This window comes from Solea solea, chromosome 20, assembly GCF_958295425.1.
Source record: "Solea solea chromosome 20, fSolSol10.1, whole genome shotgun sequence".
Lineage (NCBI taxonomy): Eukaryota > Metazoa > Chordata > Actinopteri > Pleuronectiformes > Soleidae > Solea > Solea solea.
The window spans coordinates 8,699,927-8,724,143 of NC_081153.1; the positions used below are offsets into that span (position 1 = coordinate 8,699,927).

The window sequence follows — 24,217 nt, forward strand, 5'->3', positions numbered from 1 at the left end:
GTGTCACCAGCTAATCCTCCCATTGATTAAGGCCTTGAACAAACCCAGCAGAGCTGCCTCACTTACTCTGACACTCTGGCATATGTCAATCCTAGTGTGACCACGTATCATAGTGTTTATGTTATTTCTCACCAGGGCACAACAACAGTAATGTCGACGAAGATCAAACGTTATCTTTCAACTGTCGAGCCATTTCGACTTCATTGCCAAAATAACACCCGAATGCTCGGAACCCTCCTTCAAAAAAAACAAGACATCTTGATTTCAGATAAACTGCCTAATTAAGGGTGGTGGTGGTGGGGTGAATAAAACATGAGCTCCAGTGAATGAATGAATGAGTTAAAACTATTCAGTGTTTGTGTGTAATCCCCGTGAATCCAACTGTTCTGTTCAACGGCTCTTCACAGCACACATTCCTCAGCTACTTCCAATTTAAAACACAAAGGCTTGACCCCTCTTCCACACACACACACACCCGCACACACACACACACACACACACACACACACACACACTGGTTGTACCTGCTTTTCTGACTGGAAACTTAAGTTTGCAAACCGTTCACACCCCTGCACCAAAGTCCATAGAGAAAAACAGCATTTTTAGCTTGTGGGGGACACAGTAGCTGCTGCTCTACTGCTGCACCTTTTGGTCATTTTCTGTCACTCTTGTTAATCCAAATAGAAGTTTTCAAACACCGAATTGAAAACAACTGATGGAGGCAACAGTGGACCAACACCTCCTATGTGCTATGATGTAAAATGACTCATTTTCTCTGTGGAATTTGGTGTGGGGAGTGAGCGTCAGTTTCCAGTTGCAAAAAGGCTGTCTAATCTGTAAATAAAGACATAAATATGTTCTTAAGATATTGTAGACTTAAGCTGATGTAGATTTTTTTGTTAGCTAAGACTTTTGTTAAGTAGCTAAAAACAGGTTTTCATTGTTTATATTGTTAATCCGTTAATTTACTTTTGTGTCTCAGGCTGGTGTCACAAAGTCACTACACTAAAAAAAAAAAACAGAACCGTCCCTTTAAGGCACAGACAGTCACTCTATCATGGTACTGAAAATAGACTTATATAAAAAATAAATAAAAATAAAGGCAACAACAACAAAAGCTCTTCGACTAAACCGTTAATCAAACTGAATAATGTTCTTTTTTTTCATTCCGGCTCGCGATCTTTCTCACCTCCACACCGACAAACACCGTTCTGCTACTTCCACACCAACTGATCTCCATCTGTTTCAGTCCCCGCAGGCTCAGTACCTGCTGGAACAAATGATCCTGCTTTGATAGAGCAGTGCCCGACTACATAATGTAACCGCGTGTCATTGTTTGGCTGGCTGAGTGGTTTGGAGCAGCAGATCTGTTGCCCTACATTCCCTAAGTGCTTTGAAATTGTAGGTAGAAGTGGGTCATAACACAAACGGTGAGCAGAGACTTTGCCTGTGGATAATGAAGACAGCCCGACGCTGCGCTAATCAATTATAACAGCAAGCTTCTCATTCTTAATAATCTGCTGTTTAACCCTGGCGGAGGTTTGTTCCACTTAAGTGCGTGATGAAAGACTGTCCAAGATCATTTGTTACCTTTGTACATTTCTGCAAAAGCAAAAGTACGCGTGAGCTCATATTTCTGAACCAAAACAACATATTGTAATGTGATAGTGTTCTAGCTTTTGTCATAGAAGTATCATTGTGTATCTAAAAGGGTCCAAATGCTTGTTTACACACAATTTATTTGTGAAATTTCTTCTTTTTTTATTACCATGGTTCTCAAACTATGCTACATGTATTTCATTTTCTACGCACTCTGGTCAAAATTCCTCAGCTCCACTTCGATCACATACCCTGGTATAAAGAGTAGAGTATTTTTGATTGTCTTCCAGGTACCACCAAAAGAAGCTTGCGTAGCACTGGTGGTACATGTACCACAGTTTGAGAATCTCCAAGCACAATATGTGAGGGACCTCCCTTGTATCTTGTAATAACCTTTAACTTAATAATCATCTGGATAAAGCTAGAACAAGGCTGGTACATGGCAAAAAAACAACAACCCTCGATCCATCCTTTTAAATGGTGTAAATGAACTGACCTGAGGCGTCATTTATAAAAATGTAGCCAATAATCCTTCATAAAACGTTTATAAAAATAGTACACATCTTTCGGTTTGCTCAGCAAGGCCAATTAGAAAGTAAGACTATCCTAATATGGCCTACAGGGGGCCTTTACTGGTTGTAAAAAATAACTTTGAATGGAAGTCAATGGTACAATGTACTTCTACTTTTCACTTGATTTATAAGTAAGAAAATGTTATTTGTATAGCACCTGCTTCACAGGTAAAACAAGTAAAATACATAAAAATACTGAAAACACGTAAACAGGAAAAGCACAATAAAAAATAAAACAATAAGGACTCTAGTCTAAATTTTAAAACTGAAGAGTTATTGGTCTCAATCACTAGTTTCAGTTTTGTTATCTATCTTATAAAAGATAATCATGTTATAAAAGAGAATTTTAATCTCAAAGAGGCTTTCCTGGTTAGATAAAGGTTAACGTAAACAAAACAAAAAACCCATATAAAAATAGAAGAAACTGTGTTAGTACACGCGAGAACACGTTTAAACACATTCCTTTCAATTCTCTAACATCATGATTTCCCCCCCCCCGAATACCTGCTTCCCTCAGACTAGATCTAACACAGTCAGATTGTCTTTAAGTGTAAGCGTGGACGTGTGCCTTTGACGCACACTGTCTGGACACAATGATGTGTTCAGAGTAACATGTAGTCTCCGTAAGTGCAGCGGCTGATTCACAGTCTCGAGTGACTCAGCTCCATTGTGAGAAACACTCGGCCACAGTTTGGCGGTGAAGCGGCTGACGACCGGACTCCTCCTCTGCCTCGGCTTGTTTGTTTGTCCTCCCACAATGCAACGGGAAATAGAAAAGGGGGTGGGGGGGGTTGTTTGGGAGAACAGCATGGATCCTTCAGCCAAATGGACATGTGTTTACTTTGGGATGTTTCCTTATCAGTCACAGTAACGAGGACAACATGAAACATATAAATAGCTTTTCTTCAGTGGCTTCTGTGGAGCCAACGAATGAAACCCTGCCAGGATAATTTAACAAATGATTCTAAACTCTTAATGTGTGTGGGGGGGACAACAGATGTTTACCAAGGATGAAGTACAAATCATTCATGGTTTAAATGATGTTTTAAACAACACTCTACATAAGGTTACAAACATTTATCCTCAACAGTGAGTGAGCAACGTCAAAGCAATCGTGGGCAGCTTGAGTTGAAAATACAAAAAAACACAAAAAAAATCTAACAGCTCTGTCAAGTTCCGTTTCAACAGTGTGAGACTGAGTACCCCCCCCCCCCCCCCCACCCCCCAAAGGAAATGTGTGTATTAATAACTCCTGTTCCTCATGATTATCACCACAGCGAAAACAAGAGCAGCAACAGCGTCATAAAAATAAGTCCTTCAGGATGATTCACTCGCACACTAATTGGGGAACAAAGCCAGTGAACAAAGAGAACAAGGGGAATTTTCTCAGCACTGTTGTCGTGTTTAAGGCAAGGTGCGAGAACACACGTGTACAGAGCGAGCCATGTTCTCTGACACGCACGCATATACAGTATATACACTATATGGACAGAAGCAGTGGGACGCCTGACCATAATGACATATTCAAATTCATATACAGTACTTTAATATGGAGTCGGTCCCTTTTGCAGCTATAACTGCTTCTTGGAAGACTTTCCTCAAGACTTTTGAAGTGTTTCTATGTGACACACGGCAAGAATCCGAGCCACTGCGATTAATAATCTGACATGATGACCGCTGGGAAAGATCCCGACATAATAAGGAACAAGAATGAGGAAGTAACCTATGCTAACTGCTGTACAATCAAAGCTACATTATTGTGATGCATCAAAGGAAACGAAATGATGATGGAGGCAAAACATCACATTTGCATGCTAGGTTACCTCGATGACAATAGTATACTGTAACACCCTAGTTTAAAGGAGCTATTCATTAATAACATTATGACGGATAATAAAACAGAAAGCGCAAGTTCCTCAAAGGTCAATGAGGTGAATTTAGCTAAATTTTTGGCCCTGACCGAATATGAACAGCTAGCACACTTGCACAACGGGCTTTCCGGTGTCTTGCAAAATATAGAAGTGCAAAACGATTCTTATAAAGTTAAATCGTTCGATGCCGACGAGGAAGAAATCATTTATCTCAGGAAAGAACTGCTTGAGCTGAGGAGAATGCGACAGAAAACGCACGACACCGCTAACGGCTGGAAACAAACGCAGGATTTCCTCAACCAGTTTGAGGAGCAGCTGCGGCAGTTGTATATAAAGCAAGACCCGCTGACGAAGAATATGCCAAACTATAATCATAAATACTCCGAGTTGAGACGGAAGAGTGAGGACCTTGAGACAAATCTGAGGTGGCTGATTAAATTCATGTACGATAAAACCCTTTTCATCGAGGACAGGATAGAGAAATTTCAGAAGAGACAAATGGCGAAAAAAGAGAAAAAGAAACAGAAAGACAACTTGGCGATGATGAAGACGGTGGAGTTGAGGAACACAACGGACAAGCAGTTGACCTGCACTGCCAGGCAACTGGAGAAGAAGGATCCCATAATACGCGACAAGGAGAAGCAGTGCAAGGAGATGAAGCAGCGTTTGTCGCAGAACTCTGAGATCATGTGGACCGTCAGAGAGCAAGGACAAGAAATGAAGTCTTTGAAAGCGTTTATTGTCATGTACCAAGAAACCGCTGAGAAGTACAAGCAGCACAACGAGAAACTGGCTGACCAAATAAGAGACACCAACGCGTTGTACTTGGAAGAGAAACTGAGGAACATGGATTTGACGAAGGTCTTGCAGGAGAACAGTAAGAAGTAGAAGACTGGAGGCAAAGACCTGGGCAAAAATAATCTCAAACACCTACCACCCATCTAGATTTGTTCGAAGCATCTTATAAACTCTGGACCTCCACTGTTTTGTCTTCAACAGCTTCTTCAGCACAGTCCGCCTTTACTTCTTCTTCATCATGCAGGAATCTCCAGCAAGCCCTGAACCAAAGCTTGAAGTTCTTTAACACAGTTCCTCTCATCCTTTCATCTCCTCAGTCCCATCCTCTTATCCGCCTTCATCGTTACTCAAAGCTCCCTCGCACAGTTCAAAACTGTCCATCAACTAAAAGGTTGTTAAAGTCTCATTCTCCCACATGTCTCCAGTATTTCTCAGGTGCAAAACTGGGCCAGATTTTTGTTGAGGTTTCTCAGTCTAGATGATGGTATTTACAGAAACAGTCTACTGGACTTGCAGTAGCTGTTTTTTTGAGTAATGATTAATGAGGTCATCATGCTCTTAATTGCTTCAGTTCATTGTTCTCCAATTCCCTCTGTTCTATAAAGTTCCTTTTATTGAATATTTGGGGAAATACAAGCATATTCTATGAATAACAGATACATTAAAACAGATGATCCCTCCCATGATCCAAAGACTGGATCATGTTTTGGGTTCCCAAACAAGTTTGCAGAGCTTTTCCAACCTTTTATAGTTAAAATGTGTATGTGTATGTGTATATGTTGTAATAATTTATTTACCAAACATCTCTTGGAAAGGATTCATTGGCTAATTAAAAATTATATTAGGTTTTCACAGATATGGGTGGAAATGACTTTTTTGACAACTCGCAATTGTCTGCCATCTTTAAAAAGTGGTTCCCCAGATGGAACGTTTGGTAAACACCGTAGGGTACAAATCAGCTAAACACGTACACACTTCCTGCCAATAAGCCCTCCTAAATGTTACGCAACAAACTGTCCTAAATGTAGTTTATTGCCAAGATGTGAATATTCTAATCCAGATGACATTGCATTTCCAGCAGTTGGCATCCGTAATGTTGCTTTTCCTCTTTTGCCCTTTTCTCATGGCCAGAGTTTCTAACCATGTTTTAACTGTTCAACCTTCACTGAAACGAAAAATGTTTTGGGAGTGTGCAGAGGAACTCTTTGAAACAACATTCTTAAGAACTACTGGTTCTTTCCTTTTGTAGTCGGAAATTGGAATTTCATGGTCATGGGGTGTTCCTGTGTTAGGATTTCCAACTTAGAAACTTGGCGCAACCTCACCAACTCCAGCAATGGATTCCAAGTTGGCTGCCACCATACAAACACTGCTACATTTGCAGTTAATAGCATGTGTTTCACAGTCATACACGTAGTACCCACCCCAGAGATTAGGAGTGAGTCAAAATATTGATTCAGTGACATATCGTCATACCTTCCTCGTGCAATACAATAATCGATACACCAATGTAGATATTATAATGAACAAATTAAGACGCTCTCAAGTCAGTTTCACCTACTGGGCGTCACTACTTCATGTCTCCTCCCTTTTAACTTTTCACAGGCGTTTTTTGTTTTCTTCAGTGAGACAGATATCGTGTGCTATATGATTGTCACTGTCATTGTCATTGTATTGTGCTATTATTGGTATTGTGGACCATGTATCGCATATCGTATCGTGAGGAACCCTGTGATTCACACCCCTACCTGAGATATGTTTGCGTTTACAAATTTGCCACTGGAACACGGGGAACTCATACCCAAGATGTCATCGCTGGTATGCATGATCATTTTCCCAGAGTTGTGTATTGGTTAAATACGCAAAAACGGAACGGTGGCGTTTTTCCAAAAATAATGCTTAAGGGCTCCCAAAAGGCTGTTTTTGTGGACTGATTCTCATGTGTACGTGCCCCAAATGTCCCGTTGTTGCCTCCTGTTTGAGGTGCTTGTTTTTCCCTTGAACAGCCTCCCTCCCTCCCTCCACCCAGGCTTCTCTTCACTCCCTCCTCCCTTGTCCACGTGCTCTCGCTCATCTGGATGGATACGAGCAGGGCCACTTCAAACACGTGCTCTCTGCCACCCTGCCCCCCTCCCTCCACCGTCTCTCTCTCTCTTTTTTATCCCTCTCTCTCTCTCTGTCTCTCCCTCCCTCTCTCCCACTATCAGCCTGTTTCCCCTTTGTCCTGACCATCTTGCTCTGAGCTGTGTGATTTACTCAGGCCTGAGAGACATGTGATCACTCTGCTGGATACCAAGAACTCTAGGCAGCCAATGTTTTTGAAGGAGGAGGACGAGAAGGAACAAGGAAAACAGTCTGACACAACCAGCCGACTATCAGGACATTCTGTTCGACCTGACGACTTGTAGATTCCTACTAAAACACAGTGATAACGTTTTAAAAAGTGAATAAAGTAACTAACCCTAGCCCTAACCCAGTTTAGTTTGCATTTAAATCTAGAACTTATTACATAGATATAGATCACACAACTAGCTGCCAGCTAAACCAGAGAGTTCCTAATACTAACAAGCTGAATGGGGGGTAGACGGAGTTAGACACACCTCATTCAGTAAATCAATTCCCCACTGGGGCTGGAAACACAGGGACAAGCACAGTGCAGTTGAACGGTGTATTCTGGAGTGGAATGGTTCAGTTCAGGTAACAGTACAGTATGTATTTTGTTTTTGCATTTCTATTAGGAATAGTACTAAAATAAACAGCCCTAACCATTCCGTTCTTTAGCACCCTTCCCTTGGTCTACCAGAGTTAATGGTATGGTACAACGTCACTTGCGACCAGTGTTTCTTCGTCACATACAAAGCTTGATGTCTTGTTGAAACAAACCGAGCAGGAAAAAAAGTGCTGCTGGATGTCCTCCATTGTTGTCTGTTGTGTCGTTGTCCGCCTACCGTGTAAAGGTAGTGTTCTCAGTCGAAATGCAAGCCTGATCCAGGGCTTTACCATTCCAAACCACACCGTATTGTACCAAACCGAACCGTACCATGATTGAAACTCCTGAAATGGCGGCACGCTTCCTAAAGAAGGCATTTCTGGAGCGAAAATATTTGTTAGAAAAAAATTTAATTGAGTTTTATTCTGAGAACTAACTATTTAAACACTTCACCTGTTCACAAATTCTAATTAAAAGTGACAACTACAAGAAGAGCACGTTATTATTTTTCTCACAACCTTCATCTATCCAGGGAAAATGAACTCTAATTCAGCTGCGAATATTCACTCCTAACAGCTTCCTGACATAAAACACTCTTCTACTGAATAACTCTGAGGTTAAAAGTGTTTTGCTTCGGGCCACGTCAAGTGTGTTACTCATTCTCTTTCCCACACACCTTTTTCTCCAAACTCTATATTTGAACACGTAACGACCTGCTCGCACATACTGTTTCTCCTAATTTCTGAGCATCACAGCAGCTTTTTAACTGCACCTGCGTTTTTACCTTTTGTAATCATTTGTGGACCTTTCAAACAGGACTTATTTGTGTGTCAATGTTTGAATAATGTCACAATCCAATGTACAGTCTTCACAGTGTCCAGGGATTTCCTTTAAAAGTCAGCACCAGGCTGCTTGTTATTCACCCTATCATGACTCTTCCTCCGCACAGCAGTTCCACAGCACGTCACAGGCCTCGGGGGTTGGTTGTTATCCCGACTAAGGGCAGCCAGGCCAAACACAAGTTTCCTAACACGACTGAAAGTGAAGAGAGCGCAAACAAAATAACAGGGCGGAGAAACAGCATTCCAAGAGTGCTAAGAATAGCAAAGTGGACCCTGTGCTCCCTGCACTAAGTTCATCACTAGTCTTAGGCAACGGGCAGCGTGGACTGGCAAAACTTTGCCAGGTTGATATGAGAGTTCATTTAAAAAGACAAATAACGCCTGGAGCCAGATTTGAATAGTGGCTTCACAGTAAAACGCATTACTGATCAGAGCCGTTTCCATTCATCCACACATAACAAGGTTTTTGTAGCAGTAGTGGTGCTGTCATTTTGAAAATGAATTGTTAAAATAACTATTTATTTAGTTTGCATGTTCCCCCCCGTGATGAGTGAGTGAGCAGGATGGACAGGATTAGAAATGAGCACGTCTGAGGAGATACAGTGGAGTTATTACATTGGAAAAAGGAGGTTGAAGATGTAGCAGGAGGAAAAGAGGAAGACCACAGAGAAGGATTCATGGATGTGGTGAAGAAGGGCATGAGGACAGTTCGTGCAACAGAAGAGGACACAAGGACACGAGGGAGGCAGGTCATCTGACAAAGAAGAAGAACCTCTAAATGAATAAAAATGGTACGATGGACTCGCACCTGTGATGTGGTCGCTTCCGCTTGGAGAGTTAAACAAGCATCAGCTGATGCACCAGACACTGTGGGTGTTATTATGTGGCTTTGCAGTAACATAATGACTCTACACTTGTGGCTGTGAACGCCGACAACAGGCGTTGAACCTGTGACAGCAGCAGCCATATTAGCAGGTCATGAGCCGCACCAGTGTTTGTGAGACGTGCGTCACACGTTGTGCCCGTCTCGCGTTACAAAAAACATCATACAAGTGTGCGCTTCGTCCTCATTATTTGTGCGTCTCTCATGGACACAAGTATGTCCACAAAGGGGAACATGCAGCGATGACTCACAGGGTATGAGCACAACCTTGTAGGCACAGACAGTCTTGATAGTTATGTACAAACAGGCTCATTATGTAGCCATTACTCATTACACTCAGCCATGATGTATTTCCATAAAAACATCTCAAGTCAAGGCTGGTTATTCCAGCATTAAATAAAGCCACATTTCTATTCTTACCAAAGGAACGGCTGCAATTACTGGACTTGCTTAAAGGTGCAACGTAAAACTGTCCAATTTCTTGTGAAGACTTTTCAAACTAGTCCCCTTTATTGACAAATCTGTGCCTTCGGTAGGCTAACACACTTGTCTAGCCTAGCTCCAATTAACGGGCCAGACCCCTTTTCCATTATACAGTTATAGCACTACTTGACTCGACTCAACTCAACTGTTTTCTGCTTTTCCATTAGTCATAGTCCTTGGTACCTGGTCACCAGTGGTAACCAGCGTTATATGCCGTCAGGGTCCCATCAAAATATAAGGATTAATAATGAAGTAATTAATATTGGGACAGTAGTGCAGAGGCTTGGACTTCAGGACCCCTGAGCCCTTGGGCCTGGTAGGCCTGGTAGGCCCATTCAGTAACCCATCCTTGACCTTCCCTTTCTGTGACACACTCAAGCAACTTCTCAGCTCAGAGCAACACCTCAGTGTGGAATCTGTCAGGACCAGAGGCTTGTGTGTGTGTTATGTTGCCTCAATCAGCAGTGATTGGTGAAAAAATTCTTCAGTCACTTTCCTTGCTTTGCACTACACATCGCAGAGGAGACGCAAAATGTCCGTTTTTTTTCCACTTAAGTGTCCTCCGAGTCCCTGGTGCCAGACCTAACCTTTTTATCCCACGTCTGCAGCAAATCTGTCCCCCCACAAACTTCAGTTTAACCTTGGGTTTAAATGGGTTTTCATTAGTGGGAATGTGTTGAATTGGCATTCACTCCCTGGTCCAATAACTTTCCAAAGTCTACCAATTTGTATTGGCTTCAGCTTTGATCAGGATCAGTGGAAACATACTGTAAAAAGAAAATGGCTGACAAACCATTTGAACGTGATTCATTTTAAAAGGTTTTGTTTCCAGCTTCTTCCTCTGCTTTACTTTTGCCAGCTATGTAAGCATCACTGTAAGCATTAATGTTTGTGGTGATCCTTAATTGTGAAAACTACATTTGTTAATCTGCCCTGAGGCTGTGCAAAAACAGTTCGCACCTTGTTTGCGTAAGAGCATGTAAATGTAAGTGTCCCAGTTTATCTTGATAATCCACTTGCTTTGGAAGGTTTCCCACAAACGTCAGTAGATGTACACATGTATCAAAATTAGGATTCAACCAGTAAATTCTATTATAAATAATATATTATATATTCTAATCTAAATAATATGAAAGTGATGATTTTCTGTCGCCAAATCAGCCGACTGTTATGGGCTGCTCTGATATGGTCTAGCTCCACCCTGACCATATCATACCATTTTACTCTTGTACTCCAAGGGAATGGTGCCAAAGAATGGAATGGCTGGGGGTGGTTATTTTGGTACTGTTCCTTATGGAAACGCACAAAAATACGTACCGATTTTTCTGTCGTACGAACAAAACCGTTCCACTCGGTGAAAACGCGGCTAAAAGGAGCTTGTTTTCGCAAAGAGATGGTTCAAATAATTGTTGTGACTGGCAACTCACCTGAAATCTCCTGAGACTTGAGAGTTCTTGCATGTCTAATGGACCAGCTCTTAACATGTCTGTTTGTGCTATTCTCGTACACACCCACGTTTATGAACATTTCAACAGAGAATGAAGAAATGTTGTCCTCAGAATCTGATGAAATAACTGAAAATGCGTATTTGCCACTGCTGTGTGACTTGCTGTGAAAAGGGAAGTCATTTGAAGGCGTACACGCCGTTACACCAGTTTCCTGTTGCAGATCAGTTGTGTTTCAGCCATTACGAGCATGAGCAACAAACTCTGTGTTTATCTGCAGCCTCAGCATTGAGAGGAAAATAAGCGAAAGCTCGGATCGGATCTTAGCAGGCGGGACTTGTAAATGTTGCCTAATGGGGGTTGGAGTGATGTTAGTGGCCAAATGGAACCACTGGAGCACAACACAGCTCACACCAAGAGACCCGGGAATTCGAGACCCCCCACCGCCAGCCCCACATGCAAACACCGACATATTAGTGAAGAAACAGAAAGTCAGGCACGCATGCATCAACGGACGCGCACTCACATGAACACAGACTCATAAAACAACATATGCTCCTGTTTCTACAACCTGGAGCAGCAGGTGGGACGCTCCCTCCTTACTGGGCTGAACAGGAGGAGGGAGAACGAAGAAGAGAGCGAGCACACCTCTGCCTTTGTTGGACACACAGGGGAGTGTAAACCGTCATTAGACACACACAACGGACTCATGTTTTCATTTTAGTCCACTATTTTTACGAGATGTGTAGTGCAACCACAGCATCTATCCATCCATCCGAATCTATCTTGTCAGACGTTGCATTTTAGCTAACTTTTAGCTATCTATTATGGAAATTCTATCCTGGAAAAACACTAAAATGATTCAGTACCACAAAAAACATGTAAAGTTTCCCATTACAACAAGACTTTTTGACTTTATTGTGACATACAACATGTAATGGGACAAATGATGTCATTGTAACTATCCAACTAGCTAAGCTAGCTACATACTTAGCTAACTAAAAAGTGGAGTTGGGAACAGGATATATGAAGATAACTTGTTAAAGTCTTTTATTTATTTATTTTTTAATAGGTTTGTCAACCAAACTTATATTGTTTTAATTGTTAGAATGTGGAAGTTAACATGGTATTTTGAAATACTGATTATTTATAGTATTTTTATGGCGTAATTGGATGGATGTCGTCAGTGATCTCTCATAGATACTGTTGATTGACAAACATTACATTGCAACTGAGCCAACCCAAAAATCATCATGGAAATGTATGCGAGTTATATGACTTGCTGATTTGGATGCAATGGCTATTATTTTGTGTGTGTGTGAGAGAGAGAGACAGAGAGCAGATGGGAGAGACACACACCTATAGTTACTGATTACAAACTGATTATTATAAAGGCCAAAGGAGACAAGAGCTCCACCATTTCCTGATTTGTTTTGCCCATCTGGTTCAAGTGCAGTGCACACGGTGCACACAGGTGGGAGGGGAGGGACAAGCAGGTGAGGGGTGGTGTGTGTGTGTGTGTGTTTGTGTGGACTGCAGTGATATAAACAACAAGAAAGAACAATATTCTCTCAGACAATGCACAGAAGTATGAATTAATACAAATATTGAACTCTATAACATGTTATATGTATTACTATGTATAAACTAGAGCTATCAAATGATTATTGTTTCATTAATTGTGACTAATCGCAGATGTTTCAAAGTTAGTGTCAAAATAACCTCTTATATGTTGTCAAGTTCTCCCTTCGAGTCAACACTGTCGTGCATAAAACAGAATATGTGTCAAACTGGTTTCAACTGAAGTAAACTAGTGGCAGCAGAACTATGTAAGTGGGTGTTCAACCATGAAGGCTGTACATACAGTGCCTGACCATGAAATTTAAGGACACACACACACACACGCGCACACACACTTCCTTGTGCAAAGAAGCTTTCTCTCTAACCACCTGGCCGATCTGCCAAGGTGCAAGCTCATCTGACTTTCAGAGAAATGGAAATTGCATTCTTATGTTAAACACAAATGATTAATTAAGAGACAAAGTATGTTCCCTTTTTTTAACCCATGCACCTGTGATCTTTGTTTTTTATTTTATTTTACAGGAGTGGGTTTGGACTTTGGCTCGTATTGTCATGCACCAGTTTGTTGTATTAGAGCCTGAGTGGTCGTCAATGTGACTATTTTATATGATGAACAATCTTGTCTGTGGTTTTTAAGAGTCAGTCACAATGTCATAGCCCCACCTCGTTGTTGTCATCCTCTTCCTCTAATGTTTTGAGTTCGTAAACAGCGTCACGCACACGCTCTACGTCTTCTTTTACATTTTTGGTGTATTTCTGTAGCGGTGTTGCAGCGTCACATACAGGCATGGCATGTAATACTGCAGCGTTAACAGTTTTTTGGGGGGGGCATTTCATGTCTAAGAAGACAATTCTGTGTTTATGGGAAAACTTAAAAACCAATGAGAAGAAAAAGATGGTATCGAGGAAGTTCTGTTTTCACAAACCACTGCTGATTGATGACAGATTCCACACTTCTATGTTGCACTGAGCCTGAGCTGAGAAGTTGTTTTAGTTACGTTCCATTTATAGTCACAACTCAGACTTTCTGTGGTCTGAACTCAGAATTTCCAAATCAGAGCAACCTCACCAACCCCTACATGGGATTCCAAGATCGCTTCCACCATTCAATCACTGCTACTTTGACCTTAATTAGCCTTTCTGTCGTGTGTTATAGTACGACAGTGTTGTTAGAAACTGGTATTGCTAACAATGGCTAGTTTCAGTCCTCTCAACTGGTACGCAGTGACGTCACTATCAGCTCCAGCTTTCAATTTCCGATATAAACGCAGCATTTAAAGGCCACAAGGAGATAAGAAGCCCAACACCAAAGCTATGGCGTTTGTGTATGTCTTCCACTGTGTGTCGCCTATGAAATAAAATATTTCTTCACTGTTTTTACTCTTGAAACCAAGAGGGGAAATACACCCATAATCCTCCACAGCGTGGAGACACAGAAACACACTTAGCTGTACCCAAGAGACAATTTATTCCAATGACCTTTTCCCAAATCTATTTCGCAGTGTTCTGTGGTTGTGTGAGGGCAAGTGGCAGAGCAATCGTCTGTTGTGATTACCTCATGTGTGGTTTCTGCTCTTCTGCTGGCAATAATTACCTTGCTGCATAAACTGCATTCATCATGTTGTGACAATACATAAAAGCCTTTATTGGAAATAAGCACAGAAACGAGAGAGAGAGAGAGAGAGAGAGCGAGAGAGGGTTTGTGTGAATGGACAAGGGTGGGGGAAGGGGAAAAGAAGGGTTTGCTGCTGCGGGGGTGGGAGCAACAGGAACAAGAAGCAGTGAGTAATACGAAACCTGTATGTATACAGTGCTTGGTAAAGACACAAACAAACAGAAGAGAAAAGGAGAACGAGAGCTATGGGTGTGTTTGTCATCGCTGCAGCTCGTAAGCTAATTACATCCAATCTGTCCTCCCACGTTTGCATATAAGGCTGCGGTTATTACACAGTCTGAGGCGCAATAACATGCACTTGCACTTGCACATGCGCTCACAATTTTCACTAAAGCCCAAGGAAGATTAATAAGTTGTACCACTGACTCGTTGGTATAAGCAACATGGCAGAGCAGCCGACGCGAGAGCGCTGATCGATAACCAAGAGCAACAGCTTCATTGGTTAAATGTCACATCACATTTTCTGTCTCACTCTCACCGGGAAGTAAATCTCCGACTGCCAGATGATGTCAAACGGACAGCGGAGTGTGACGGGCTGTCGCTGTGCAACTAACACGCAGCCGGTGTTTTCAACAAAGTGGGGCAGCAGTGAATGATGTGTCGTCCAATGACGTCGAGGAAAAGGCATCAAATCCTTGGATAAACGCTCGATGACACAATAAAACAATGTGCAAAGGTCAATTAGTTTAGCACTAAGCGTCAAAACAGTTTAGAAGTGTAACTTTCTTCCTTTAATGCTCTGGGTTTAAGACCAATCTTCTTTCTTGAGGCGAGAATAGACTCAACCGTGTGGTGCAGACAAATAAAAACCACTTTAATTTCCTGCAAAGAGATTTAGATAATGAGCCACATTGTATCCATCCAAGTTAGACTAAGGCTTTATCCACACGGAAACAGAACTTTCCTGATACGATCTTTTTCCTTTTCGTTCTTAAAATGTTTTTCCGTAAACTTGGCATTGTTTTCAAGAAATGTCTTCAAAGGTTTAAAGTTTTAATCTTTTTTAATTTATATTTTGTTAAGTTAAACTGTTGGTTCTTCTTTTCTTCTTCTTTTTATTGCTGGGCCGACCGGGTTCTGGAGAGACTGATTTTCGTTCTGACCTCATGTCTTAATGTGTGTTGGTACGACAACAAGAAATCTTGAATCTTGAATTGAATCTCATACACATACAACGCCCTAAAACGACTCTAAACATTGTAGTATGTATATCAGGCCTGTATTATTATTATTATTTTTTTAAATATAGTGTTGTTCTATGTGGATAAAAAGCTGGCTAACTTGATTTGCGTCAAAAGAAAACATAATTTCTGAAGAGAAAGTTGTGTTCCTGTGTGGATGAGGGCACTGTCGTTGCCGTCTTGTACCGCTGATCCGGGTCTGGGTCGCGGGGGCAGCAGTAATCTCTGCAGTGTGTCCTGAGTCTACCCCGGAGCCTCCTTCCGGTTGGGCATTGCCTGAAACCCCTCCCCAGGAAGGCGTCCAGCAGACATCCTGACTAGATGCCTGAACCACCTCAACTGGCTCCTCTAGACCCCTCTATTTATCTATCATTACCCACGGTGAGGGTTGGAACCGGTAAATTGAGAGCTTTGCCTGTCGACTAAGCTCCCGATCCACCTGTCAATCTCTTGCTCCACTCTCCACTCACTCGTGAACAAGACCCCGAGATACTCAAACTCTTCCAAAGGAAAAAAATCCAAACAAAGGATTTCAACGGACAAAATAACCGATTTGAAGTCGCTAATGGAGGCAGCAGCGGATCGACAACTCCTGTGTGCTGTGGTGCCAAATGAATGATTGAGCAGTTATTTTAGAACACTGAGCGACATTATAAAACCTTTATCATGACATTAGAATCGTAGAATCTGCGCTAAATAACCATTCTTCATTTACTTATCTCTCTTGTTTTGGAAGGCTGACGTTCCCTTTCACCGCTGAAACCCTAAATCCAGTAAAAATCACCAGGTTCTCAAGTGTGACTGTTGTTCATTTGGCAGAAAAAAGCAGCGTCACTCAAAACAACAGCTGAGAAAAACACAAGTGACAGAGAGAGGGAGAGAGAGAGAGAGAGAAAACAACAACAACAACAATGGTCAAGTGAAACAAGCATAAGACAGAGGCTGGAAGTGTGGCTGACTTTAGGGGCCCAAAAATAGGACACATTCCTCTGCAGTAGAGGGTGTGTGTATGTCAACAGGAATACATACCAAGCTCCTGCTGAGGGGCCTGACTCTGTCCACACAGAGAGGCAGGGACGGAGGGAGGGAGGGGGGGACGAAACAAAAGGACGGGCTGGTGTGTGTGTGTGTGCTCACTCTGGATCTGGATGGAGGTGGTTAGATTTCCATTTGTGCTGCAAGGAAAAAAAGTATCATGACTTTGACAAACCCCTCCAGTGGAGTGAATCATACCAACTGAAGACAAGTCGGCATATTTGACCAATGCAAATGAGGTTAAAAGGAAAATAAATAGATGTATTAGTTATATTACAGGTGTAAACACTGAACTGACACTGCTGATGTCAACTCAAGACAAACAGTCAGGGAAGTAAAGCCTGGGATTTCTGAACTAAGGTGAACCCACTAAAAAAAAAGGGGGCAATTATCACCGTATCCATTGCCAGTGGTTGGTCTGACCCGTAACATGAAACATTTACAGCTGGATACGTTATACTTTCTTGTTATAACGTGAAACACTTGACGTCAAAATGAGATCATTTATCGTTATAACATTTGTTATTTTCAGTTATTTGATGGTACTGGTTTATTTTTTTTCATTTTTCCAGGAGAGCATTTCTCTGGATAGATAGACTCTAGCGTCTTCCGGTTAACTTTAAACCATCTGCTGAATGACTGATTGATCCTCTCAGTTGTAAAGAGTGGGGATCATTAGTCATAACAGTGTAAGGCTAATGAAGGCACTGAAATCTCACGTATGCGCGCGCACGTCCCAGCTGAGCAGCTCGAGCCGCGGCTCCGCTGGATCAGTGGAGGTAGTTAGTTTCTTTACACGGTGATTAAGAAGGAAGGACCAATGGCAACAAAGGAGACGGAGAGGACGGTAGCTCCTCCCCCTCTTCTCTCTCTCTCCTCCTCCTCTCTCTCTCTCTCTCTCTCTCTCCCTCCCTCCCTCACTCTCTCACTCGGTGTGTGCTTTATAGATGTATATAATCCCTCATTTGACCCAGAAAAGAAACTCCTCTCACTGGCCGAGGCGCAGCAGAGTTACAATCCGCGGCAGAGCTGCATGTAGTCGGAGCATCAGCTGGAGGGAACAAGCAGCCCCAGCACCGATCCAACTTCTCACCGTATCCGGATTCTGCATCAAAGCATCGGGTACGTGTCTCCTCCTGCTCCGCTGCCGACACACACATACACGCGCACAGCCGGGGCACCACATTTGTTTTTTATTATTATTATCATCGATGATCATATTTAGTTTTATTCTATAGTCTTTAACACACACACACACACACATACACATGTACATGTACATAATTATACACAGTATGGCATGCTATAATGCCAGCACTAATTATACTATGTCCTAAAATCTGTGAACACAGCAGTGGCATTTTGGCTGAATGATAATTCTGGTGTACATGTGAAGAACACACACACACACACACACACACACACACAGCATAATGTTTAGGTCATTTAAATAAGGGGTGAAAATGAAAGTGTTTTTCTGTTTAATGAGGACACTTTTGCTCTGAAAGCAGCCAGGTGGTGTCAATAGTCTGCAATAACTGTATCAGACGAATTAGCTGAATCTCTCTGTCCTTTTTTTAAAAATGATGATTATTATTATTTTTTTTAATAATATTCAGCCTTTGTTTAAAACCTTGTCATCAGTTTTTAACAGGCCAGTAACCATTGCAGCACATTACAGCATCAGCGTGGCCACAATCTGTCTCAGATAAAAAGTGCAGCATTCGTCTATGAATGTCCAATACATACATACATACATGTAAATGGCATATTTAGAATGTCATAATAAGATTCTTTAGTAATGACTGTGTGAAGACAGTGGTGGGTTGATGAGTGTGTGTGTGTGTGTGTGTGTGTGTGTGTGGTCTTAGGAGACATTCCTCTGTGTCCTTTTGGCTGCAAGGGTATTGCTGCCCTCCCTTGTTAGCGTGTTATTCTGTGGTAATTCACTGATGGTGTCTGTTTGGAGGTTTCTTTTTTTTTTTTTTTTTTTTGGTTTCCTGTCGCTGCTGGAAGTCCGAGCTTTTATTTTGTTGTTTTAAAGCGAGCAAACGTTGTAAATCCCTTACATAAAAGGGGAAAGACTCACCAGAAACAGATTAAAGAAAGAGCAGTGCAAATCAGAGCATGACATAACATGACATTTATACTCAAAAAAAAAAATCCCCACCAGATCCTACATGTCCTGTAATGCAGTTGTTAAATGTTTAAGGTCTAAAAGAATCCTGATAACAGCTCTTTGTAGGAACAATGTCAAGTTATTGATTTTATTTTTTTTCAAATTGTCGAAAGAATAGAAATTGAAACATAGTTTCTGCATCCTTGAGTATTCTAGGGTCTGTTTGACATATGTTTCACTATCAGCTGCTCTGTATGATGTGTCTTTGTGATGTGAATGTATGAAACAAGATGTGAACTTATGATTCTGGGGTTTGTTTGGATTGAAAGTCTAAGGTTCAGTTTCATTTCACCCTTTTCGCCTTCACACCTCAGCCCCGACCTCTCTGTTTTGTGTTTTTCACAATCAGGTTTCCTTGCCAAGTAAAGATTTCATAGGGCAAGGAATTTGTTTTGGTCGTTGGGGCAAAAATAGGGGAAAATATAGAAAATGTGTAGTTGAGGTAGTTCATGGAGATTTTCCAGGAGCATACTTAACATTTTGGACATTTTTCTCCAGATTATCCAAATCCAACGAAAACAAATACAACCGTCACTAACCTAACATTGGTTTGCATGTTGCGTAGCTTAGCTAACCACAAAAGAAAACTGTCTTGCAGTTTTTTGTTCATATACCATAAGTTGTTCCACCAGTGTTAAGGACATTTTCTTACATTTTAAGGTAGATACATCCCCGATTGCCATACTCCACATGGCCACAAGGGCATCAACTGTGTGTGTGTGTGCTTCCAGACGTGTATTAGGAACAACTGTGTGTCTGTTGTGTTGTAACAGTCGGTGTGAACAGTGAAGGGATCTTGATGTTGTCACGAGTATGACCACAAACCTCGACGTGACAGACCTGATACACTGATCTGCCCATGTTTGTGATCGGCCATGATTTTATAATAATAATAATAATAATTGGACTGCTGGCTGTGCAGCTGACTATACAGCTGTCTGCAAATATCGGGTTAATCCTGTGTCAAGCAAAACGCAGACAATGTTAGACAAAGTCATTTGTGCTAATGAGTCATGATTTGTTTCTAAAGGTCAGATTTTAGCCGCGCTTAACAAAAGACTCACCTGCTTTGTCATAAGAATATTTTTGTAGATAAATCTCACCATGAGACAGTGTTTTCCCACTGGAAACCACTCACCAAATCTCATAGAAAAAACATTTTTTTAGTGTCACTGTACACAGAAGTTGTTGATCCACGGCTGCTTTCATTGGTAAGTATAAATGTGTTATTTTGTGACGTTGGTCTTTTTAAATCCATTGTTTGGATTTAATTAAGTGACACACACTTATCAAATGAAGCAGCAGTAGACCAGAAGCTCCTGTGTCCCTGTGAGCTAAAAAAGCTGCTTTTCTCTTTTTTATCTGAAAACCTGAGGCTTCTAGCAGTTGTCCAGTCCATGTGTTCTGAGAACGTGGCTTTGACCAGAGGACGGTCAAGAGTAGCTTGGATATTTAGGTTGTTCCTTCAAAGTGTAGCCTGCTATTGCCAGCTTTCAGAGACTTGATTGATATATCAAGCAGACAGTCCGACATTCATTTGTATTAATGCATTTGTTACCCAAGTGTAACTGGATGTATTAAAAATCATCTGTTATTCATACAAATGTCTTCTTTGTAGTGACAGAAGAGACATGGCTGAACACATGATGATGCCCATGAGCCACAGCTTCAGGATGGGTATGAATGGACCTCCACAGCACAACGGGCAGCCCGGCCTGCGCACCCTGCCCAACGGCCAGGTCATGCACTATGGCAGGAACCCTCAAAACAACATGGAGGCTGCCATGAGACAGAGGTCGGGCATGGCGGGTCCCGGAGGGATGGGTGTTCCCATGAACGGCTCTCCCATGGCCAACCACCACCACCACCAGATGATGTCGGGGAACATGATGTACAACGGGCAAGCTCCTCAGCACCAGCAGCAGCAGCAGCAGCACCACCACCACATGCACCCTCAGCAGCAGCAGCAACAGCAGCAGCAGCAGCAGCAGCAACAGCAACAGCAACAGCAGCAGCAGCAGCAGCAGCAGCAGGGTGGCCACCCGCAGCAGTATCACCCTGGTAACCTCACCTCTCAGCAGCTCATGGCCAGCATGCACCTGCAGAAACTCAACACTCAGTATCACGGACACCCACTGAGCATGGCCAACGGACATCACCTGCCCAACGGTGCTCAGTACCGCATGGGCCCGGCCCAGCTGTCAGGCATGCAGCACCTCGGCGGCCCGTTGGGCCAGAACAGCATGGACATGGATCTGATCGATGAGGAGGTTCTGACTTCTCTGGTGTTGGAGCTGGGCTTAGATCGTATTCAGGAGCTTCCCGAGCTCTTCCTGGGACAGAACGAGTTTGACTTCATATCGGACTTTGTGTGCAAACAGCAGCCGAGCACGGTGAGCTGCTGAGCGAAGTTTGCGCGGTTTGTTTGCGGTTTGCAGACCCAAAGAATGACTGAGCGGGAGCAGTAGCACAGCGAGAGGTGACAATCTCTCGGTTCTGTTTGGGTGAATCCGTGTCTGTCTTCACACTGACCTGCCTGCGAGTTAATGTAGAGTCGCAATGAGAGAAAACACAGAGAAAAAGCACGAGGTTCCTCCTCTTTGAGCTGGTGCCAGTAAGATCTGTTGTGTTTGGCCCGTGTTGTCGCATCCTGATGCAGCGGGCTCTTTCTGGACCCATCTGGCCCTCAGCACTCGGGCCTGCTGTGCCAAGGCTTTGGGATAATTGAAAGCTTAACTATCACCAGGGGGCGAAGACAACCTGGGAAGACTGTCCATCTGGGTCTGCTAGGTTCTGTGGCATCACTAAATGCATTTTATTTCTCATGACATCTTCAACTAGTAGCAGATGTTTTACAAAAATTTATAAGAGTTTGTCCTCTGAGTTTGTCCTCTGTACAAGGATGACAGGATTTCGAGTGTAGAATGTTGTTTTTCTGTCTGTTGTTTTTTTTTTTTTGCATATTGGAGGCTGGCTCTTCAAAACTGACTTCTTACACATTTCCTTGAAGAGCAGAAGAGTGAGTTTGTGCAGCAACATGATGGGGTTTAGTTTGTAAACCACTCATTTCCCTACACCAAATCCTATAGAAAAAAATTGCGATTTTAGGGTCACTGCACACAGGAGTTGTTGATCCACTGTTGCTTCCAAAAGTATGTTCAAATGTGTTAGTTTGTTACCCTTTTTTGGGGATTTATTTAAATGACACAAACTTAGCAAATGAGGCGACAGTAGAGCAGCAGTTCCTGTGTCCCTTTGTGCTAAAAATGCTGATTTTCTCCATGGACTTTGGTGCAGGAGAGCAACCTCGGATTAGTTGGGTTGAAAAGTGCCACTTGGATTATTTTCTGCTCTCTGTTTCTTTTACCTGACTTAGATATAAATATATATATATATATATAAAACAAATTATAATGCTGTCATTAAATGTATCGCATCTGTTCCCTGTTATTTAACTGTGATTGAATCATTGGCAAAGTAGCCTGTTGCTTAAATGTGTTGGCAGTAGACAGCTCTGACATTTAAGGTGCTCACTTGCGAGAAAGTCTTGGGTTAGTAATTAGTAGAAGAGCTGGGAATGTAGGCAGTTATCATCAGCAACATTCCAGTGGTTTGTCGTAAGCAATCGTGAAAAAAAATCTAAACAAAAACAACACAGTAGCTGTGAGAGGCTGCTGGTCACAGGTCTGAGGAGGCTTTTATTTTTAAGATGGAGACAAAAAAGAAAAACAAAGTGGTGTGTGATTGCAGATTATGCATTTGTGTCGTTTTTGTGCGCCTCCTTGTGCGGCATTAAAAGTCCACCGTATGGCGTCTGCGGAAAAATCGGAAATCTTGTTTTAATAATGGAAAAAAACAAAACATTCAAACCAATCGATTCTAAACTTAGTTGACAAATAATTTTGTAATCGATTAATGGTTGCAGCCCTGGCGTCCTCCTCCCTACACTGGCCTGTACCACTGGCTGTTGTTTGGTGTGTGTGTGTGTGTGTGTGTGTGTGGACACAGCGCTCCCCGGCAGCACTTAGTTTAATCATTATTTAAAGCTGTCGCTACCTGTGGCATTGATTACATTAGCCAGGAGCACAGTGTGTGCAAAGTTGTTGTTGTTTTTTTTTTTGTCATAGATTAGCTTACTCTGCTGCTTTTCTACTGATTAGATTGAAATTACGTGTTCTCACATGCTTGTCTTAATTAAGGTCAACTTGCACGTTCACCAACAAGTCAATGATTACAAAAGTGGACACATTTTTTCCCCCCTGTTTCTTTGAGCACAATCGGTACAGACTTTTTAATTTTTTTTTTATATAAGTCAAGGTTGCTGCTTGTGTCACTGCAGACCGGCTGAGGGAGAACTTTGTGCACTCTGAGTGCTATTTGTGGCGTAGTCCTGACGGGTCAGAGCTGCCTGTGCTGGTGCACGGGTGTTAATCTGTCCCGCTGCAGTCCCGCGTCTCTCTGGACACGTGCCATTCTCCAGCTCTCGAGTCAAACATCTGTGACTGAAAAGCTGCGACGGAGGCAGATAAGTGCCGGCGAGTTTGCGTTCCATTTTGCTCTTTGCCGGGCGAACTGCAGCGGCCACACTGTGGGGGGGGGGGGGGGGAAGAGAAGAAAGAAATGGAAACACTTTTGGCCTTAGCGAGACAGCGGCCTCTGATTTCTGCTAGAACATGAAGCGCAGCCTTCTCGTGTGTTGTATCTTTGTACTGTAGACTAGAGGTGAAGTTGATCTAGATACTTTTAAAGGTACTTTCAAATAAATAAATAAATAAAAAAAGAAACACTCAGTACGTTAACATGCTATGACTATAGTTGATGTGAAGGGGAAACTTGGACTTTTTGAGGTACAGTTAGCGATTAATAGATAGAAAACGTTTACATCGTCTTTTAGTAGTTGTTTTTATCATTAGCCCTGAATGATTCAACATCGCTCGACTGTAAAACAGCTCTGCACTGCTGGCTGACAATTTACCAGAAATAGTCGGGCTGGATTATTGACTGTGTCAATTGTACTATTTTGGACCAACACACCCAGATAATCCCTGAGAGTAGCATGTATGTTCACCTGGACCAAACTAGCTTAGACGTGGAACACACTGACAACGAAAATGGTCGACAAACTTAAACATATGGCTTCAGCTGTTAAAACCTAAATGATTCAAGTTCATTTAAACTAAAGTTAGCAAGTTGTCTTCATATGACTTAGTTTATTTTAGTGTCATTTAAGTAATATTTTCAAGATTTGTCAACCATTTTCAACTGTCAAATATGGTAGAACAACATGCTAGCTGCTAGCTAAAGTTTTGAGCTAGGAAACAGAAAAACAAATGACTTACTAGCTGAAAAGGGGAACATTGTCA

General features: G+C 42.2%; 1 protein-coding gene across 1 annotated transcript; it reads left to right on the plus strand.

Moving 5' to 3' along the window:
• The first annotated feature begins 17,582 nt into the window (after window positions 1-17,582).
• Window positions 17,583-23,451, plus strand: cited4a (Cbp/p300-interacting transactivator, with Glu/Asp-rich carboxy-terminal domain, 4a). The gene is made up of 2 exons (XM_058619310.1): window positions 17,583-17,797; window positions 20,473-23,451. The coding sequence occupies exon 2, from the start codon at window positions 20,486-20,488 to the stop codon at window positions 21,257-21,259; it is 774 nt and encodes a 257-aa protein (XP_058475293.1). The 5' UTR covers window positions 17,583-17,797; window positions 20,473-20,485; the 3' UTR covers window positions 21,260-23,451.
• Window positions 23,452-24,217: the final 766 nt, after the last annotated feature.